Below are 21,584 nucleotides of genomic sequence, written 5' to 3' on the forward strand. Positions count from 1 at the left end.
GACAAAGGAGAACAGGTTTATTAAAATCATTCAGGAAGTGTTCATGTGAAGAGGTAAATCAACCCATTGATTTAAGTGACTTGTAGATCCTGTAACATGAGGAAAGAACCAAAAAGAAAGGGATCATATGGAAATGTTTTCCAGTGATCAAGATATTCTTTACTTACTTGAAATAATAAGTGAAGCTATATTTAAAAACAAATAAAAATTTAATGGCTTATGGCAAGAAGGATTCAAAAGTTACATATCATTCACAATGGTACTGCCTGGAGGGGGAGAAAAAATATGTATATATAGATATATGCACACATATGTAAAATATTCACATGTATTTGATTTGTATTTAATAGGATGTTACTGTATTTTAATTGTATTTTACTTTTCCGAAGCCTTAGTTTTAAAATCCCGAAACTAGTCTTCTGCATCCTTTGTTTGGATTCAGTACCATCCTATCTGCATGGCTCCTAGTGGGTAATGAGGTTATTAGCACTTGCTTTGCAGCAGTTCAGCTTTCTACTAACAGATCCAGTTAATAAAGACTTGCTTTGCCACAGGAGTGGTTGGATTTACTGAGTTGCTCATCTTGGGATTAGCTTGTGAGAGTTTTCAAATTTAAAACACAAGAAGTCATTTTGATTAAAGTAACACCTGACATAAAGCACTTTTATTACTGGTATATTTTACAAGGCTTTCATTTAAAGTAAAACCCTAAATTTAACTCTATTTCGAGTACATTTAATGCAGATTTGGTATAATTCAAGTTTCCATTATGGAGCCTCATTGAAACAGTAATTTATGCATCAGTGGGTGTTTATGGAAAAGTCTGCTATTGGCAAGATATTGTGTATATACTTTTGCTGTAGATACAAAGATGAGTAAGAAGCAATCTCTGCCTTCAAAGAACTTTCTACTGGGCATCATCAAAAACATACATAAACATGTCTAGTAGAATTGTCTGTTTTTCTTCCTCTAATCTCTCTAGCTTTCTAATTTAGAAAAATTGCTGAATATGTAATTTCTTGTCTTGTTACTTGTGGAACTTAGACAAGCCAGCTTTCTGGTTTTACTTTGTCAACGTTTTTCTTTTTACCTGCTTGGCATAAGTGAACATCAGGGAAGAGTGCCACACCTATTGGATTGAACACCTGTAGGTGAAAGGCTTTGTACATAGTTTCTCACTTTTAAATCTTTGCTTATTACTTACCACTCTCTTCACTGCTGTTGGTTTTTCCGTACTTTCTTGGCTTTGGTATAAAACTTTATCTTTGTTAAATTATCTTTTTATTGATGAAATTTCAGTCCCCTTTAGAGAGAAAGAGTGTGCATGTGTCCCTAGATAATGTGTGCACACAAAGTGATATGCTGTAATTTCCCCTTTATTATAGGAACATAGGACTTGCCATACTGAATCAGACCATTGGTCCACCAGTTCCTGTAACCTGCGTCCTGCCTCCAATCCCTGATGCTTCAGAGGAAGGCGAAAAACTAAAACTAAAACTCAAACCAAAAAAAAATCCCTAAATTCAGCTAGTGACCTTTTGAAATGCTGTATATATGAGTTGAAGAGTCATTCATTTTCTTCCTAGTCTGTTGCCCTGATTTTGTTAGCTACAGCTTTATTAGTCCTCTTCAGTTCGCATTATAGTTGACATTGTTTCCTCTTCCTTCTGCTAGATATGTAATGAACTCTTAATACTCCAGATGCTTCCTCAGGGCAGTAACTTCTCTCCCAGTTCTCTGTTTTGTGATGTGTATGTCCTTTTACCACTTTGGGCTGGGGGTGACAAATGCATTACTATTTAAGGGTAGGCTAAGTTGATGTTTTTGTGATTTGGATATTTTCTTGAGATAATTTTTTACAATTTGTACCAGAAACTAGGGATTCTAAATAGTTTTACCCTGACAAGTGTATATGCGTATTTTGATTCATCTTGTGTTTTGCAAATCTGAAAATTCCTCACTCTTCGTCAGTCCTTATTCTAATATCATTGGCCATAATAATCAAATGCGATTTGTGATATAGTTACCACTTAAAGTTAGAAATCCTGTTCAAGATGTTACCTTGCAACAGAATGCCCAAACAGGGCATTAGGAGAGGTATGGGGCACAAAATTTAAGAAACTTGACAAATCACAGTTTCTGAACCAAAATTTGGATGTATGTTTTTCTGAGTCATGAATTCCGTAGTTCCAAAGACATTAGAACATTGGATTTCCATTCCTCTAAACCAATAACAACAGTATTGATTGAACTGCACGTTATCTAGGCATGTGGAAATTCCTCAGACTGTTTGGTTAATAATTGTCTTCTAAATGTTTGGAATCACTCCTATGTAGACATTGGTGGAGGTGAAGGTATTTACTTCATGATCTGCTATGATACAAAAAGAACTTTGTATTGACATTCTGGCTCATTACCTTAGGGAGTTATTAATTTTGTGTTAACAAGTTGAATTTTCATATGGAATAATCAATCCCCTGTGTAGGACTCTAGGCTGCAGGGAGCTTTGAGGCTTTGTGATGCATTCCTTTGTGAACACATCCCTGGAGAAAGGTTTTTAAAAGCTATACCCCAAAAGGAAGAGCTTCTAGAGTTGGAAGGATGTCAGATGCCATCAGTCACACTTTCCCACTTAACAGATGAAGGAACTAAGTCCTGATATCCCAGGATGTTTTTTGTTTTACTTTGTTTTTGGCTATTTCCTTTTTCTAAAAATAGCCTTCTCTAGGGAATGCTGAGATCTTCATTCTTTATTAGTATCAATGTATAATTATCTACATCTGTAAGCAGATATTCGAAAGTCTCCATATCTTGTTCTATCCTGGCACCTACGGTGACTAAAAACATCAAAGACGTTAAATCTTTGAAAACAGCCTTCAAACCACGTACTCCAACCGACTTACCTTATATGTCGGGGAGTTATGGAGCAAATAAATTAAGTAACTTAACAGAAGCTGCACACTTTCTGTACTTCTGAACCAAAATTTGGATGCATGCTTTTCTTTATCATGAGTCACACCTGATTAGGATTTCCTTAGCTTTTATTGGGGTCAGCCAGGATTGTAACCAAAGGCAAGATTTCTCTGTCATCTCCTTTGACAGAATTCCCACTATCATGGATTTTCTAATAGTCCTGAACATTTATCAGAAAGTAATCTGTAGTGGGCCTGCCTGCATAGGATTCTTCCTTTGAAAAGCCTTAATTTTTCTAATGGTTGGTCTCTCTTAACTAACAATCAAAAACAGCAACAAGGCAGCTGGGCACAGTAGCTTATGCCTGTAATCCCAAAACTTTGGGAGGCCCAGGCAGGTGGATCACCTGAGGTCAGGAGTTCAAGACTAGCCTGGCCAACATATGAAACCCTGTCTCTACAAAAAATACAAAAATTAGCTGGATGTGGTGGTACACACCTATAGTCCCACCTACTGGGGAGGCTGAGGCAGGAGAATCGCTTAAACCCGGGAGGCAGAGTTTGCATTGAGCTGAAATCGCACCACAGCACTTCAGCCTGGGCAACAGAGTGAGACTCCATCTCAAAAAAACAAAACCAAACTAAACAAAAAACAGCAACAAGGATGATCGGCATAACTAATTTAACCAGCACATCCATTTCATACAAGACATCACACGTTGTCATTTGTAAGCCTGGGACTTTAACTTTTTCTCAACTTTTTTAGCTGAATAATTTTTCTTTTTAAAACAAAACTGAAATCTGTTGTATCCATTTTAGAATTTATCTCGGTAGTTTGTATATTCATATATATGTGGTGAGTTTAAGAAGACGTTATATTTAGAACATTTTTATCTTGTTAGCAATTTGACATAGAAAAATGGAACATTAATGTTTTTATTGTGAGTCATGTCACTGGCACGGTTTTCTTCTAGTATCATATGTGGTGTTACCTTCTATGTAAATTTGCCAATGAATAAATGTTTAGTGAACAAACACTTTGTATTTCCTTGTTTCACTCCTTTACAAGATACTGACTAGTTTACTTAGTTTGTAGGTCACTAGTTAACTAGTTGAAGAAAGAGGAAAATTAACCTATCAAAAATAAATTGAAGCCTTCTGAAGTCATAGAAGGTTTCACATTTATGATGTGCCAACTACTAGCAAACATAATTAAGGGATCGTTGTATTGTCTTGGTGGAGCTTAGTAGAATATGTAGTTAAGTTTTTTAGCTGTCCGTTACCCTAGTATAATCTTGGAGCCATAACCCAAAACTATATTCCTGGCAAGCATGTTAAGAAGCAGAAAATAGAAATTTTCAAATCTTGTGAAATGTTAGCCTTTCAAATCATGGGTGAGAAAAAAAAAATGCTAAATTATTTTCTTACTATGAGGAAGATTTCTTGCCATTTATTTATGTGTACAATATTGTATCACAACAGTTAAGGTACAATATTTCTTCTCAGAACAACAGATTACAAAAAAAAAAAATCATGTGCACCTTTCAGTGTTCCATATTGCTTATTAGGCCATCTCTCAGAATATATTGTGTAAAACCAGGAGTTTTAGTTTTGTGTTTAAAAGTGAATGCACTATGATTATACTGTAATATTTCCTTTAAAAAATTATGCCCGTGTGGGGACTTGGTATTTAATATTGTGACATGCCTCATCAGTGGTGAGTTGTCCATTGGGGTAACTGGTTTTATAATTCTATATGCTTTGAAGAAAAAAGTATGTCTTGAGAAGGAAACATTTCTTTGGCTAATAGTGCTAGAAAGTCCTATCTTATTGATGAATATTACTTTTGCTGAACAGGTTTCTATCCTAATATTCTAACACTGTATTAGAAATAAATGAGTAATTTGAATTCAGGTAAGGGAAATGGCTAAGTATTACATTTGATTTACATTTTTATCATTAGCATTTATATAAAGCTGTTAATTTTCATAGTTTGTCAAAATGGGTGCATTTGAAATCTAAGTAGAAAGTTTTTCTTGGTAACATGCTGAGAAGAGGTTTCAGTGAACTTACAGTATTACTACAATAGTGAAGTTGATGTTAAATGAGGAATGCAGTTGAAATCTCCAGCAAGTTTACTTTTTGTGAGTTATCCTGAAAAGATGTAGCAATTTAAATAAATTATGTTCCTTTGCTGAAATGTCTAGAACAATACCATACAGACTTTTAAAAATCCTTCAAGCTTGTGTATGCCATCCCAACATCCTCAGTCATGGCCTGAAAAACCTCTGGCCACTCAGCTCCTAATTTTTTGCATCAAGATCACTCCAGGTATCTCTCTAGGCTTTGTTTCTGGTGATACTCATCTTTTAAGTGTCACCTGACTGCACCATGGACTTTTCTCCATCATGCATTTAATAATGATGTTGCTGGTATCTAAAATAAATGTCATCATTTCTTCTGGCAGAAAAGATAATATTGACCTAATTCTGATATTAATTTTGCCAAGATTTCCAGCACTTTCTACCCGCAGTGACCCAGGCAATTACAACACAAGTGAATGGCTTTGGGCTCATCTCTCACACCACCATACAATTATCACTGCTTGTAATTCTTTCTCCTTCACTAGGGCATACGCCCTTTAAGGACAGAGACTGTGTCTTACAGTACATGCTCTGCGGCAGTTGCTCAATGAATGAATGAATGAATGAACAATGCAAGTTAGTGGGGCTTCTTTGTAAATTTCCTGGTAAAATTTTTCAAAAGACATTCATAGTTTAGAATGCGTGTAGCATTTTCACATTAGAAGACATTTGAGAGAGTATCTTTGGCTTTAGGAAACTTAAAACCAGAAAAATTGCATGCGTTGCCCTGAGCTATACAGTTGTAGCATCAGAGGTATAGACTCGAGGTCTCTGTTTGACAATCATTTATGAAAAATAAATGTGCTAAATTCTGTTTTGTTCTACCAGGTTGAGCAGCTTTATGGAAAGTTAGACATTTACTAATATAGCAAAGTATTAAAATTAATAGATGTAACACTTTGATCGATGTCTAGAATTTCTCTTCTTTTTTCACTGGACAGGTAAATACCAGCTGTCCCCTACAGTGAATATGCCCCAAGATGACACTGTCATTATAGAAGATGACAGGTTGCCAGTGCTTCCTCCACATCTCTCTGACCAGTCCTCTTCCAGCTCGCATGATGATGTGGGGTTCGTGACGGCAGATGCTGGTACTTGGGCCAAGGCTGCAATCAGTGATTCAGCCGACTGGTAAGCTCATCGTCCAGGGTTGGAAAACATGAATTAATTACAGTCGCATCTTATGTTTAAGTGGCTTACCACTAAATACAGTTAATCATTTTTTTAATAGCCATGCTCTGTCTTAATGGTTTTTATACACTTAATTGTCACTCTTTTAATAAAAGATTTTGCCCCAACCCTGTAAATTTAATTGTTTTAGCCTTCAAGAGCTACAGTTAGTATTGTAACCAAAACAACAACAGAACTACTACCAATCAAAAAACCATGCTCATTTGTTTTTCAGTTTCACTATTTATGGTTTATTTCACATCTGTGTTAATTTGATGCATTGTTTTTCAATTAAATTCTTGTCATCTCCCTAAATCGATTCCAACAATTAGATAACTTTGCAAAACTAACAGTTGATGTGTTCTAAGAGTGGGAGGAGGCTTTTTTTTAAGTGTGTGTTTTTTGTTTTTGTTTTTTTCCAGAGTGCTATAACCATACTGTTTAAAATGCTTTGTAATTGCTTTTAACATAGTGACTTCTGGGGCACTCCCTGCTAATTTTTTTTTCCTGTGTCTTTCAAAATAGAAGAAAGCATTTGATACTAGTGAGCCAATGTGTGGCTCATGAATGCAGATGTGTGTCTTAATGTTTATGCCTAGTAATTATATACATCAATAAGCAAAAGCAAAGCTCCTCTTGGGGACGACCTCACAAGGTTGTAGTGATAATTAACACAAACCATGTGAAGTATTGTACCAGAATTTTCTCATTGCCCTTTCTCTGGGGTCTTTTATGAATATATCAGCAAAATCATATTTAAATGTTATGGTGTTTCTTCACCACTTAGCCATTCCTGCTTCCTACTGTTTTTCTGGCTTGTGTCAACATTAATATTAGATAGGAGGTGTCTGGGGGACTGGCATTTATTTGCGTTAACATTTTTAGTAATGATCTTAACAAAGTGAACCACTCCCCCCCGTCCTCTTCCTTAGCTCTCCGCATGAACACACAAAATACAGTTCATTTATCTGTTAATTATGAAGATGTTCCCTTGGAATAAATCACACCTCTTATTTGGGACCTTGAAAAGTTCATCTCTAGCTTTTCATTTCTTTCTTTTTTAATTCTCTTTTTGAAAGCACAGGATTTAAAAATAGAACTACACTCAAACCTGCATGATAATGGCCCCATCTTTGAATGAGGTTTTTGGTTAAACATAGAAGGGACGACTACAATATAAAGTAAAAACCCATTTGAAATCTGCAGATGGTGTTACATTGACTGCTGTGTCTCATATCTCTTTCTGAAAATGAAAGTAACAACAGAGAAAGCAAGGATTAGATAGACGTAGTATTCATCTTAGGGACAAAAGCCTTTAAATCTCTACCATGATGAGAAATTGTGGAGGTGGTCATAGTCTTTGGAGCCTTATAAAGCAGTACATTAGTGAAAATAGATAAATAACTAGAAGGGATAGATTGTGGCATTAATTTCCCTAAGGGGGATTTGCAAAATGGTGAGGACTTGTATAATTTTGCTGTGGGGAATGTGGGGCAAAGAAAATACTATGAATGAAGGGTTATCCAAACAAGAATGGCAGCTGTTCTGAATCATAGCAGAAAATGCAGGCATTTCCAGCCTGACAATATCTTCCCTAATCCTTGATGAAAATGTTATGAAAACAAAAGGCCAATAAGACAGGATTAATAACTGGAATTTTAATAACATTAGGGGTCAAGATATGGTTACATTCTTTAAAGAATCAGCTGTCATTCCTGCAATCTAACTTGTTAAATATTCCAGTGTACTGTTTATTGTGTCTGAAATTAGTTTAATGGGAATATTGATAGGGAAGAATTAATTTTGTCATAATTTAAGAGTAGTTATTTTAGAACTCTTACTAATGCACAAACTCATTTGACATTTTAAATTGTATCTGTAGTTCACTGCACAGTTGTTGAAGGCTATGTCAAATGGCTAAACTTATTTGTTTGCTTATAGAATGTACTGTTTTCAATCCTTTAATCGATTGAAAGAACATTAATAATGTGTTTCTGGGGGAAAGGAAATAACAGCAAATTCTAATCTTAATGGCAGCATAATTTTAGAGGATATAAAATTCAAGATGCACCAATACGTGGTTTTCAGGCAAGATTGGCAGTGACAATTTGTATTTCTTTGAAAAATCTTTTACCAACGATTTCTACTAACACTGTAGTTCAAATGCATTCTGTTCGCAAGTTTGGTGCAGTATTGGAGTTCAGGTTTTAAATTATTCCAGAAAAGGTAAAAATAATTGGGCAGCATGTACAGAGTGACTGAAGACATCCACTGACAATATATAAAAGAATTATTGGAAATGTATTATTTAGAGTTTGCTGCTGCAAGATTGTGTCATATTACTTATCATATGGGTTTTAATTTTTTACTTCTAGAAGTGTGTTTTTTTTCACTTGGATGCATGTGCTCTCATCTTTATAAACCATTTACACCAAAGCATAGTAGTATATGAAGAGGCATCTGAGGGTAGGTGTCTGTCATCATAATTTGTATTACTTTGATAATTTGAGATAGTCTTCATTGGGTGATGACTGACTTATTTAGTAGTTAGCAATTTACTTGGGGCTTTCGCCTTAGGTTGCTGAATTCTCTCATTAGCTTTTTAAGTGGATGAGACAACTATTCTTCTTATTGAATATATTAATACATAATGAGCTGAAAACATTTCAAGTCACCCTACCCAGTAGCGTGGCTTTTGCCTGCTATCTTACTTTTCACACTTTTAGCATCATTCTTTAAGAGCCAACTCTCATTTCATGCACAGTAAATTGTAGCTAAATTTCTGATGTACATCCAAAGGTTGACTGTCTTTTTACTAGGATGGATGATAATTCTTATAAGGCCATAAAGGGTTACAAAAGCTTGCTTCCATCAGAAACATGAGGAAGACTATCGTAAGTTCAGCTGACAGTGGAAGGAGCCCTGGGCATTTTTAGTGTGCTCAGTCAGCTGTAGAGGGATATTCTCTCACCTGACCAGATAGGTAAGGTGGCTAGACCTGATATAGTAGAGCTAGTATACTTACCTACCCAATGTGCCCAGCACAGAGAAAACCTTTTTCATATTATGAACTGTGGCTAGAACACCTTATAGCACTTTAGAATGTGTTCACAGATTTTTACAAACAGGAGTGATTCTGGGACATCTTGCATTGGAGGAACACTTCAGAAGGCATCCCATTACCAGGGATTTGCCACATGCTTCCTTATCATCCCCACTTGAGCCACTGTGTTGGTGTCACCAAAATCAAATGTCATCTAAACTTAGTCATGTTCTTCCTGACTCTCATATACTGTTTTTTCACTCATCTGTGCATCCTCAGCCTCTGTTTCATGCTTCTGGTATAGTATTTTTCTTGTGAGCTCATAGAGTACAGGGATCTTTCTTATCTGTTATTTGGACCTATGTCTGGTACAAATAACAGTGCCTTAATCAGAATAGGTTCTAATCAATGTTTGTTGAATTGATTTATTTGTTGATTTAATATTTCAGAGAAATTGCAGCTTTATGAAATGGCATGCCATAATGACATATTTTTTCTTTCCTTAAAACATAACATAAAAGATACATAAGAAGGCTAGAATATACTCTTTTTGAAACTTCTATTTAATTACAACTTATATGGTCACTTGTTCGCTGCTAGTATTTGTATATAATATATGACAGGTTTCCTGAAAAATTCAGTCGTTCCAATATCAGGCTCATTTTTTATAGTCACCTTGAAATAATTCTGTATTGTCAAACAGAGTGAAGATGCAGGAAAGTAGAGAAGGAGGAAATTCACATGGAGAAAGAGTTACTCTAAATGTTAAATTAATTTTGTATTTTTCTATTACCTTCTATACAGCCGCAGTTTTTTTTAAATGGACTGTATTTGTGTTATTTATTTCAATTTTTCTTGAGGAATATACATATGTATATTCACATTTGCAGGTATGTATGAACCTCCCTAAAATGGATGTCTGCTATTTTTAGTAAATATTTTTATGTTTATATTTTTCTTCACTCCAGCTCTTTGAGTCCAGATGTTGATCCAGTTCTTGCTTTTCAACGAGAAGGATTTGGACGTCAGAGTATGTCAGAAAAACGCACAAAGCAATTTTCAGATGCCAGTCAATTGGATTTCGTTAAAACACGAAAATCAAAAAGCATGGATTTAGGTAGTGAGTACAATCTCCATGAATCTTTATCTAAATAAGGTTTAAATGCTTTCAGGATAAAATTGATGGTCCCAAACAGATGTCTGTTTACTTTGAGAAAATAAATGTGAAATGTAGCAATTTGGCAAAAATTAGTTTTTCTCCCAGTTTGAGATAACGATATTACTCATAAGTGGCATGTTTACATAATATGCAATATGTTAATATATGTGTTTTCTTAAGAGAATGGAAACAAACACATGTGCATATCATACTATGTCCATGTATCTTTATTTTACACAATGAAATGTTTTAACACTTTGGCTATTAAAAACCAGTTTCATTGAAATTGTATTAGGTTGGGGGTGGGATTTTTCAACTAGAAGAGAAAATTTTGGAGAGAAACCATTATCTCAATCCATGTCTGGAATTTGGTTACTTCATGATGTCTTCCTTTCATTGCTGTTCTTTAAGGTTTATTTATTGGAAACTTTCATGTTTTGATAATTAAGGCATTTAATCAAAGTAGTAATTTGAGAGTATTTCTTATAGAAAGTATTTAAGAGCAAATGAGAGGAGGAAATAATCATAGTTGTTCAAACACCAATCAGGTGTGTCTCTTTAAATCCAAATCCACCAAAAAAAAAAGTAAAATAATTATATCTATACACTGAATGATTTAAAACCTTTGTTAATCAACTGTAACTTATGCTGTTCTCTGGTGGCTGTTTGTATTCCAAGACTAAAAGCATTAATTTATCATATGCATAAAGAAAAATTTGATGATGCATTGCCTTGGCTAATTATGATATGCTAACATATAACACACATGTCTGTGAAATGAAATGACTGGCATATTGCATGGAGACACTGCTTTTTTTTCCTCCTTTTTTGATTATGAATGTTTGCTTGATGTTTCATAGTATTTGCATGAAATATTAGCTGAAGATCGTCACCTAACTGAAAAGATCTGGGAATGGTGGAAGCATGATGGGCTATGGGAACTAACTGGGCTAACCATTATACATTTACCTTTTAACAGTAGCTGACGAGACTAAACTCAATACAGTGGATGACCAGAAAGCAGGTAAGAATGGACAGTTAGACTGTTGCCATAGAAACCATGGCCTACAGAGCTTATCACAATTATAGAGCTGCCAATCATATGCCATGTAAACATACATATTGCAGTCTTACACAGATGTTTTCATTGTGAGAAATCAAATTACATAAGAAATATTTTCTGTTAGTAGAAATTTATCAGTGGTGTACTTACTAAATAGGAATATAATTTACTGCTTCAAAAAGGCTAGAAACAACCTAGATTTTCTTAATTATATTCATGTAAAGATGTTTTATCCCAATTTTTAAAAAGTCAAAATCCTGCAAACATGATCTGTTATGGTAGACTCCTAGGTTTTAAGTCATCTATGTGATGTCTAGGTTAACATCCCAAAAGTGATTCTCAGAGTGGTGATTTTGATTTGAAAGATAGTAGTGCCAATATAAATATTTTTCATTGTAGGACAACGTCTGGTATTGCTATCATTAGTCATTCAGAAAGGCTTATTCTTTTTATTGATGCTGGAATTAGCTTATAGTTAACCTGACATTGTATTAGACTATATAATGCATATGGCTTCATATCTTAACTTTGTGAGCTTGTTCTAAATTCATTACTTCTAAAATACTGTTAAATTGTTCCATAGAAACAATGGATTATATTGAATTGGGATTGTATTATAGTCATCGATTTTGCTTTTTATGTTATTATTGTATGACAGTAATCACAGGAAAGTCTTTTAAGTGTAGTTAACATGCTTTGTATAATTGACCATTTATGACATAAGTTTGGAATAGTGTTTTAATCTGTATCCAGTATGATGTAGTTACAGTACTTAGCACTAACTAGCTTCAATTTGCCTTTTTAACCTGCAGTAGTAAATTAGTTTTAGCGTGCTTAAAAAATGTATATCCCACATATATATGTAAAAATTATTGTGGACATGGTTGGAGTTATATTCAGTGGAGTATAAGATAGGTCGTAAAAAATACATCTAATAAATCATAAGATTAACTGTATTGCGAGGCAATTAACTGTAGCCTTAGCCCTTACTCAGTTGTTTGTTGTTCTTATGAAACCTAAAGTTTATTGAATCAGAGCTAAAGAGAAATGTTATGGGATAGTTCACATATGTGAAATAGTAGATTTTAGAGTTAGCAGTATTTCGTACTTTTCAAGCAACAACCCCGATCCGACTAAATAGTCATAAAAACCAAATTGAGCTGCTCAGGTTAAAGGACCTGACTTCATATACAATATCAGTTAGGTAAAATAAGAAAAATACCTAATTTAACCAACTCACAGCTACTATAAGGAAAAGGACAGTTTATTGTGATCTACAACATAATGATATACAAGTTATAACTCAATGCATTAGATAACTTTCATGGAAAGTCATTACATAAGTTTCAAGGCAGATTGTATAGTCTAATCAAAAATCAGACTGTGCTTTTGTGTTTTAAAGTGTTAGATTCTAGAGAAAAAGTTTTTTTTTTTTTTTTTTGCACTTTGTGCAGTCTATTCTACCAAATTAAATTAGAAAATCTTGGGGCAAAAAGTTGTTACAAAGATATCAAAATACTTGGTCTGTTGATTTTACATCTAAATGAATAAAATACCTAAAGTAGATATTTTATTATGTCCCTGTCCTCTAATATTAGATGGTGAAAAGATTTTCACTTATCTTTCTTTCGTCACTTCACTTGACTTTTCAAGAAAGATTATGATTTTATAGATTAGTCCAAAGGTTTTTGGGAGAATCATAGTGGCATCTTAGCATTGAGCATCTGTCTAACCTAGCCATAAGCCTTTCATAATGAAAATTGAATTATATTTCCCTCTGCCCCTTGCAAAAGACCTCCCTCCCTCCCTTCCTTCCTCTCTCTCCCTCTCCTCCTTCTCCCTCTCCCTCTCCCTCTCCCTCTCCCTTTCCAGGCAACAGGGATATTACTAAGTAGGAATAAAAACCAGATCTGGGAAAATAGTATGATTATGATTTCCCTCTTTTTTTTTTCTTCCAGATTTAGGAATCTTGTATCATATTTTGGGGATAAATATTTCTCCCCAAATTATAACAAGGGAGAACAGGTATAAGAGAATTGGATTTCTAATGGTTTCATTCTTGAAATATAAAGATTAGCAAAGTATGCTAATGACCTAAAAGATTTGTGTAAAGTAAGAGCTTAAAATACTGTTTTAAAATTAAGACAAAAGATACTGATTTTTATGGTGTAGATAAAGACAATCTTTTGCATGTATTTTACATACAGAAAGACTTTTTCAATTTTCATTACTGTAAAATGCTAAGTTTGTATTGTTAGGGAATCCTTCTAATTTTTTCTAAAGGCACTTGACTGAATCAATGTATTAGGGGTTTTAATAACTTCATTGAGAAATCCTAACATATCATTCAAAATCTTTGTTATAGTTTCTTGGTCAAATATAGTACTAAAATGTATGTTGCTCATGTTATAAATCGAAAGTTAGCAAGCTCTTTCTGTAAAGGAACAGATGGTAAATATTTTAGGTCTCTGTTGCAGCTTTTACATTCTACCATTGTTGAATGAAAGTAGCCATAGACAATATGTAAATACATGGGCATGGCTGTGTTCCAGTAAAATTTTCCACATTTGACTCTTGGTTTGCTGATCTGTGTTACAGATTCAGAAGTTGTAGATAATTGACATTTTGTGTATTTTTTTTATTATAAAAGTTTTCATCTCTACGTAAATATACAGAGAGTAGTTGATTGACCTTCCACAAACTCAGGGCCCACCATCCACAATGATCAACATTTTGCCAAAAGGTTATTTCAGAATGTTTTCAATTTAGGGAAATGAATAGGCAGGTAAGCGCTGAATAGAACTTACACAATTATCATTTATTGAATTATACTTTGACCTTTGTTTTTCTTTCCAAGTTTGCCTGTAGGGACACTCAATTTTAATGAACACTAATGCCATTCCTGAAATTCATTATTTAAGTTTTTATTGCTCTCAGTACACTAAGTAAAATTTCAGCTAACTTTACATAAAGAAAAGCTTAATATATATAAACGATGTTTTTATGAGAATTCTTTCTGGAAGCATGAAATCTTTATTCATGATATATACTCCCATACAAATACATACACACATACACATATCCTTAATAAACCCAAGAAAGCACCAAATATTTGCCTAATACGTGTTTATAGAACCCAAATATAGCTGGTAAATTATGAAAACTGATAGGCATTTATTCACAAAAAGATCTTTCCAGTGCAAATTCTAGGAACTATAAAGGTAAATATCCCTGCCCAGGAATGATCTTTTCCCATTCTTTTTGATTCCTTGATTTCTTATTATGTAGGTTTTTGGAACAAAATTCATTTTCCTTCCCGTGACATGACTTTTATGAGTAATTTAGAAAATGCAGTTATCGAAAATTGTAGTGCTACCCAGAGAAAAAGTAAGATTGATCTCATTGAAAGAAATAAATCTCATGAACTTTTGTCATAAAATAAAGAAATATAGACAAACCCGCATTGAGAAAGCTAAATATGACATCTTTTTATTTCCAGCACAACAATTTGTGGAGTATTATTTCTTCATTAGAATCATGTGTTTGCCTTCCTGTTTGTGCAACATTTTAAACATATCTATCCTTACCTAAAACAGCTTCATTTAACCTCAATGAATCTTAAAAAGTTAATTTTTGTTTTGAGTCTTTCAGTGTAATTTTAATTCTATTTTATTTTCTGAGCTGTGAAAAGCCTGTGTCACAACTATTTGTCTTCTGGGTAATAACGTGATCAACATATGGGCTGATGACCCCATGCAGAGATAAACTATTTTGTTTCTCCTACCCTCTATTTTTTTCACCTTCTTTTTAATAGTATACATGAAGAACCAGTTCTATAACCTGGATTGCCCAAGTGGTGGTGCAGAGCTGGCATTTCAGTCATCCAGAAGCTAAATTAGTCTACCTTTGAGTGTCAGGTCAGGCAGTGATAGATGAGGCTGTCTTACCTGGTTAAAGAAATCAGTTTTGATTGCCTTCCACAGCTTGGCACTATTGGTATTATTTCGGGTCCTTCTGCCCTAGATCCTCAGGAAATAGAGCCAAATTTTTAATTCCCGGAATTTGTCCCTGTCATCCTCATGAAATGTTCTTGTTAATTGCTAAGTTGTCTTTCTTCTTTCCGTCACCTGTTTTTCAAACGTATTATTCCCAGGCCTAGAGCTAGAAGTACTCATATCCAGTCTCTCCTTTTTTATTTCCCTCTGGGAGAGAGGCCTTACATAATCTGTTTCTGTTCAAAGCTTGTGTTACTCTTTCTATGGAATATCCATATTTCCCAACCTGCTGCCAGGTTGCCCTAATTGTTTTGGTGACATGTCGGCCCCCGTGGTCTTACTCCTTATGCAGTGTTGTGAGTCTGCACTTTAGCAAGGAAGAGCCTTGACAGAGCACATTGATGTGCATGTCTAACTTCTGTTTTAAGTAATTTTAAATTGCCAAAAAAAGGTTTTAATTAAGTGCAAAACTTATTCTTGGTTGTTTACCTTATCCTCCTTCTCATCTTCCCTTGCTTTTCAAAGGAGCTTCCAGGTTATTCTGGTTCTTTTAGATTATTTCTATTACTGGAGCAAAACGATTTGACAACAGTTTCACCTGTTGAAATGTTTTTTAAAAAGTAATGACTTAGAGGTTTTCCTAATGCAAAGAGAGAAAATAGCCCAAGTCTAATATAAATTTGGGAAAAATAAAAATTAGCAACTGTTGCTTCATTTATTCTTTGTCTTTTCCATCCACATTCCAGAACTCATCATTGAGCAAATAATTGTTATGTACCTGAAGTTTTCCACAGTGCATATTCAGGTACATAATTTTCACTAATTCACACTAACACTTTTTTTTGTAAACCTCCCAGGTTCTCCCAGCAGAGATGTGGGTCCTTCCCTGGGTCTGAAAAAGTCAAGCTCATTAGAGAGTCTGCAGACCGCAGTTGCCGAGGTGACTTTGAATGGGGATATTCCTTTCCATCGCCCACGGCCACGGATAATCAGAGGCAGGGGATGCAATGAGAGCTTCAGAGCTGCCATCGACAAATCTTACGATAAACCCGTGGTAGATGATGATGATGAAGGCATGGAGACCTGTAAGTTTATAATGGCTGAAAGAGTAACAATTAAAATGACTCTGTTTCTTAAAGTGAGCTCCAGGAAGCCCTGGGGGTTTCCTAAGACTCTTCAGGGGAATCTCTGAGATCTCTGAGGTCTAATAATCTCTTATTTCATAATAAGAAGACAATATTATTTGCCCTTTACTCACATTCTTTTATAAGTATACATTGGGGTCTTCTGGAGGCCACATGTCATGTAATACTACATTAGATTGAATGCAGAAGCAGATATGAGAATCCGTCTTATAGGCCAATATTAAACTAAAAATTTTGAAAAAATATTTAACAGTGCCATTGTTCTCACTTCTTTTGGAATATATGTATTTTTTGGTAAAAATGTAATTTTTGTTAACACGAAGCTGCCTGTTTTTAAAAAGTAGTATTTTCAAACTTTCCCGGTTTTAATTCAGTACATGTTGCTAGATATAATCTACATACAAAAAGGTTATTTAGAGTGCTTAATAATTTTGGGGGGTATAAAGTCATCCTGAGTGCAAAACGTTTGAAAACCACTGCTTTGTAGTATCCCTAATAGGATGTCTCCATTGAATATCTGTAATAATCTGTGATCTTAAAAACACGTTTTTGTTTTGCTTTCAGGAATTACTCTTGCTTTCCTATAACTAGCAAGCTATATTTGTGTGTGTATATTTTGAAATTGCAAAATATTTAAAACCAAGATTATTAAAAGTCAAAGGTTAATATGAATATTTTCCATGCTTTATTGAAGAAAAAATAAATTTATAGATAGGTACAAATATATCCTTCCAGAGAATTAAACATTTATTATATTAAAGTAACCATTCTATTAAAAAATAATGGAAAAACTCTACTGATATGTTTACTAAGAAGCAAAATGGCTTAGGAGTCCTAACAGTGAAAATTGTTGATTATCTTACATTGTTCATAACTACTAATTTACCTTTTAGTGTTTTAACCTCAAATGTGACTCACCTATCAAACTATTGTAAGAATAGTTGGAGGGACCACAGAATAAAGCTAAAGCAGAGACCAGAGATAATGTGTGTGGATTGTAAATTACTTGCAATTCAACATTTGAGTGGACCACTTCTATCACATATACCTAAGAAAGACTTTTGTGGGAAGAAGAGTTTTAAGTAACAAATATCACATTTTGAGAATAAGGAAAAACTTACGTATTTTGCTTATACATATAATGCATTTGAGAAGATGAATATTTCTGTCATAACGTAATATGCAAAGCATAACTTTGAGGATTGGCTACACTTCTCTCCACCTCCGCCTGATTCTCCATCTAAATCCAGACAGTTTTTTCACTATGATCAGCCAGTGATTACAAATATATGCAGCCCATTCTTGCAGGATGAAGAGCATATTTCCTATTTTTGCTGCCAAACCTGGTCTCCAAGATCCTGAGTCATATGAGCTTTCGAGTCTATTGAGTTTTTTCCCTTTGTAATAATGGTTCCTTGCCATCCTAATCAATATTACTTGACAATTATAGTGCTTGCTTCTATCTTGGGTGTATATTTAATCAAAAATTACTATGCTTTGGCCCCTCGATATATATTTTTTAAGTATCTACAATTTGTGATGCTTTTGAACTTTTTTCTTGTTCTGGTTAAAATGTTATCTAATTTTCCTTAAAAAATGCAGTTTGCTCTTACAATATGTCACTCATATCAAATGTAATGGGATAGAATACATATGAATATAAGGTATATTTTTAATTCTGTAGAGATGGCCTTCAGAGTGTCCCACCAACGTGGACATCTGATTTTGTCCCTATGTAAACTTATTTTTCTTAAAATGAGAAATAACATATATTAAAGTTCGTTCATGTATCTGTCCTTTAGAGAAAAAAAGTGAAATGAAACACATGGATAGACAAATTACAATTTGCAAACCAAATATAAAGTTCTGGACAAGACCTGGGAAATATACGTGTGGCAGGTGCCCTAAAACACACTGCACCTACAACCACCAAATGTGGTATTTTTCAACAGTCCTGTTTTTATTATTTTTTGCATAACAGTTTTATGAACTTTTCCTATGGCAAATGAAAGGCAACTATTGTAAATTCCAAACTTTTCCAATTTTGGTCGTTGAAATTGTGTTTATAGGGTGGAATGAGCACGGAAGTGGAATTCAGGTGACTTGCATCCTTATCTACATTCGTCTAAGTAATTTGGGATTTTAGTCCAAACTTCAACTGCTTGAGCTTTAATTTCTTCATTTGTAAAACTGAAGATTTGGACTAAATCATTGACTTTCAATTGGTGTGTTGTGATCTCTGGTCAGGAGCAGTACCTCGGTGGATTTGGAGAGTGGGAAAGGCCACCAGCGTCTCCTTCCCCTGCCCTCTCCCGCCCCCCACCAACCTTGACAGTTGTTTTAATCACTTCTGTACATGGGGATCCTTTGTAAATTTTAGTTTTTAAAAAGAGTGTTTTTGAGTATTTAGGAAAAAGTTGTAAAAGTTCTGGCTTAGATGGTTTAGATGGTTCCCAGAGTCCCTCCTAGTTTAACATTCCATGATTCTATGTACCCCCTCACTGCCCTACATCTGGCGTGCTAACCCCCTCACCTTCTGCGAGGCCCACGTGGAAAACACCCTATCTGTTTTCATCTTGCTTTACCAAACACAAAGCTTGGCAAATCATAGAATTCAATGAATGTCTGCCAAATCAATGAGTGGGTGAGTGAGGTATCCCACACTGGACCTTGTATCTACTAGATCTTCAATACCTCAGCAAGCTCTTTGTTTTTCTTTAAAAAAAATTGTCTATCAAACGTGGTGTTACTGCTGGTGGTCATTAGGCTATCAGCTTATGTAAAACTGAAGATGCAAAGGCACTTTCTGCCTCCAGCTTTGGAAAGAAGGCCGGCTTAGTGAGCCCTCCTTCGGTTTCCTAACCACACCATTTTCAGGATCTGGCCTGTGAACTTGCACAGCTAGGTCTCTGGACTTGCTGTCTCTGTGGCTGTGCTCCTGCATTTTTGCCCCTGCATTTTTGCCTTTCTGGGCGTGTCCCTTAGCTATGTGTCCCCTGGCTGCATGTCCAACATCCTCCATTGTCTGTGCTAAGTGGGCCTCAGGGGAAGTGGGTTCTTTCTTGTCCCGATGGTCTGACTCAGTTACAGCTGCCCATAGAAATTAAAAAGCCACATCCCCCTTGAACCTGGATCTGAAAAGAGGACCGTCGTCTAGGCAGACGGTCTTTTTGTCACACGGGACATTTCCTGAGGATGCAGTGCACCCTGGAAACGTGTGGCTAGAGACTGAGCCATCGTGTAAAAGCTAGTTATGGAGGTCAGCAGGAACAGAGAGCTCCTTCCACCATGCTGCAGGCTCTGGTTTCTACCATCATGTGGCACTTTTCCTCTTTACAAGTAAGACACGTAGGCGTAGGCATGGCTGATTGCTCTTGTCAGTTGGGTCGAGCCCCTCCCCAGTGACTGTATTCATGGCACTGAACAGGCTGGCCTCTTCTCAGCAGTGTGGAAATCATGGCATGGGCACAGCAATGGGGCCAAGAGACTGGGGTGGGATCCATGTGGTATCTGGTAACTGTCATCTTCTGCAGCACTTGCATTCTTCCTGTGGAGATGGCAGAAGCCAGCATTTTTGTCTCTCATTTAATCCATCTGGCATCTCCATGTTGTGTGCGTCTGTCTGGATCAAGATGGAGCTTTGTATTCTGGGACCCATTATCTCTGAGGCCCTACCTGTGTTTGACAGGTCAGGGCATTGACAATCTGCTCCCTCTTCTATGCAAATTACATACCCAGCCTGGCTCTCAGCAAGTGACTTCTACTTTCCCCGTGATAAATCAGTTTCTATTGCTACCAAGAAAATGCATGCGGTAAGATTGCTTTGTTTTCTTTTAAAAAATACATTAATTCTACTTTTTCATAATTAGAAGTTACCAGAAATTGTAAGCCCTGCACTCAGTTTTGAAACAGCTCTTTGATAAGGTTGAGGAAGTGAAACAGCAAAACTAAATATCTCCTACTAATTGTACCTATTGATTTTAAGATACATTCAAGTTCAGAATTTTAAATGTGACAAACTTTGTGCCTTGCAAACATGAAGGCATTATCTTCAAACATGAAGATGGTAGCTTGCATACTTTCCTGTAGAGCTCTTATTAGGAGATAGGAGAAAAGCACTGCTCCAAAATACACGTAATTTAGGTTTTCAGTATGAAATTTGAAGAAACTGAATTTACGTTATTAAATCAACTAATACGAAAGTTTCCAGGGGAATTTCGTTATTGTTTTATTAGCTATGAAATAACATATTGCATTTGATATCTCAGATTTTCTACTCTCAGCATTCTACTCACTTCTAGCCACCTTTCATCACCACCTATTTCAGCAAAAATAATGCAAACTAAGTCTATTTCCTATTTGTTAATCTGTTTTAGTGGATAATTGGATGTTGATCTATAAAAATACTTGTTCTGAAATGCTAAGAATAACCTATCACATCATTTTATGCTAATAAAATAATACATATACTTAACCTGCAGTTTAAGAAAAGGAGCTTTGATTAATTTTTAGGAGGTTTCTGATCATAGTGTGGGTGTATGGTTGTGAAATAACTGAAAGTATTCCTTACGTTTCTTTTTCTAGATAAAATGTAACTTAGCAGAAAGTGCAATGAATATTCACATCTGAAGTGAAGTGTTTGAATGATACAATCCTCATTTATAACTTTTTTTTTTTTTTTTTTAAGAAAGAGTCTCTCTCTGTAGCCCAGGCTGGAATGCAGTGGCACAGTCTTGGCTCATTGCAACTTCCAACTCCCAGGTCCTGGTTCAAGCAATTCTTCTACCTCAGCCTCCCGAATAACTGGAATTACAGGAATATGCCACCATGCCCAGCTAATTTTTGTATTTTTAGTAAAGACGGGGTTTCACCATGTTGGCCAGGCTAGTCTTGAATTCCTGACCTCATGATCTGCCCACCTTGGCCTCCCAAAGTGCTGGGATTACAGACATG

General features: G+C 35.3%; 1 protein-coding gene across 11 annotated transcripts in view; it reads left to right on the top strand.

Annotated features, from left to right (window-relative positions):
• The window catches only part of PARD3 (par-3 family cell polarity regulator), a 720,507-nt gene that overhangs the window by 480,850 nt on the left and 218,073 nt on the right, over positions 1 to 21,584 (top strand). For 5 of the 11 annotated variants that reach the window (XM_025396019.1, XM_025396023.1, XM_025396022.1 and 2 more), the window contains 4 exons: positions 5,998 to 6,187; positions 10,238 to 10,389; positions 11,408 to 11,452; positions 16,344 to 16,571. In XM_025396019.1, the coding sequence (XP_025251804.1) occupies positions 5,998 to 6,187; positions 10,238 to 10,389; positions 11,408 to 11,452; positions 16,344 to 16,571 (615 nt within the window). The remainder of the gene's footprint in view (positions 1 to 5,997; positions 6,188 to 10,237; positions 10,390 to 11,407; positions 11,453 to 16,343; positions 16,572 to 21,584) is intronic. The other 6 variants (XM_025396024.1, XM_025396025.1, XM_025396026.1 and 3 more) reach the window with 3 other exon arrangements.

Source organism: Theropithecus gelada, chromosome 9 (assembly GCF_003255815.1).
Source record: "Theropithecus gelada isolate Dixy chromosome 9, Tgel_1.0, whole genome shotgun sequence".
Classification (NCBI taxonomy): domain Eukaryota; kingdom Metazoa; phylum Chordata; class Mammalia; order Primates; family Cercopithecidae; genus Theropithecus; species Theropithecus gelada.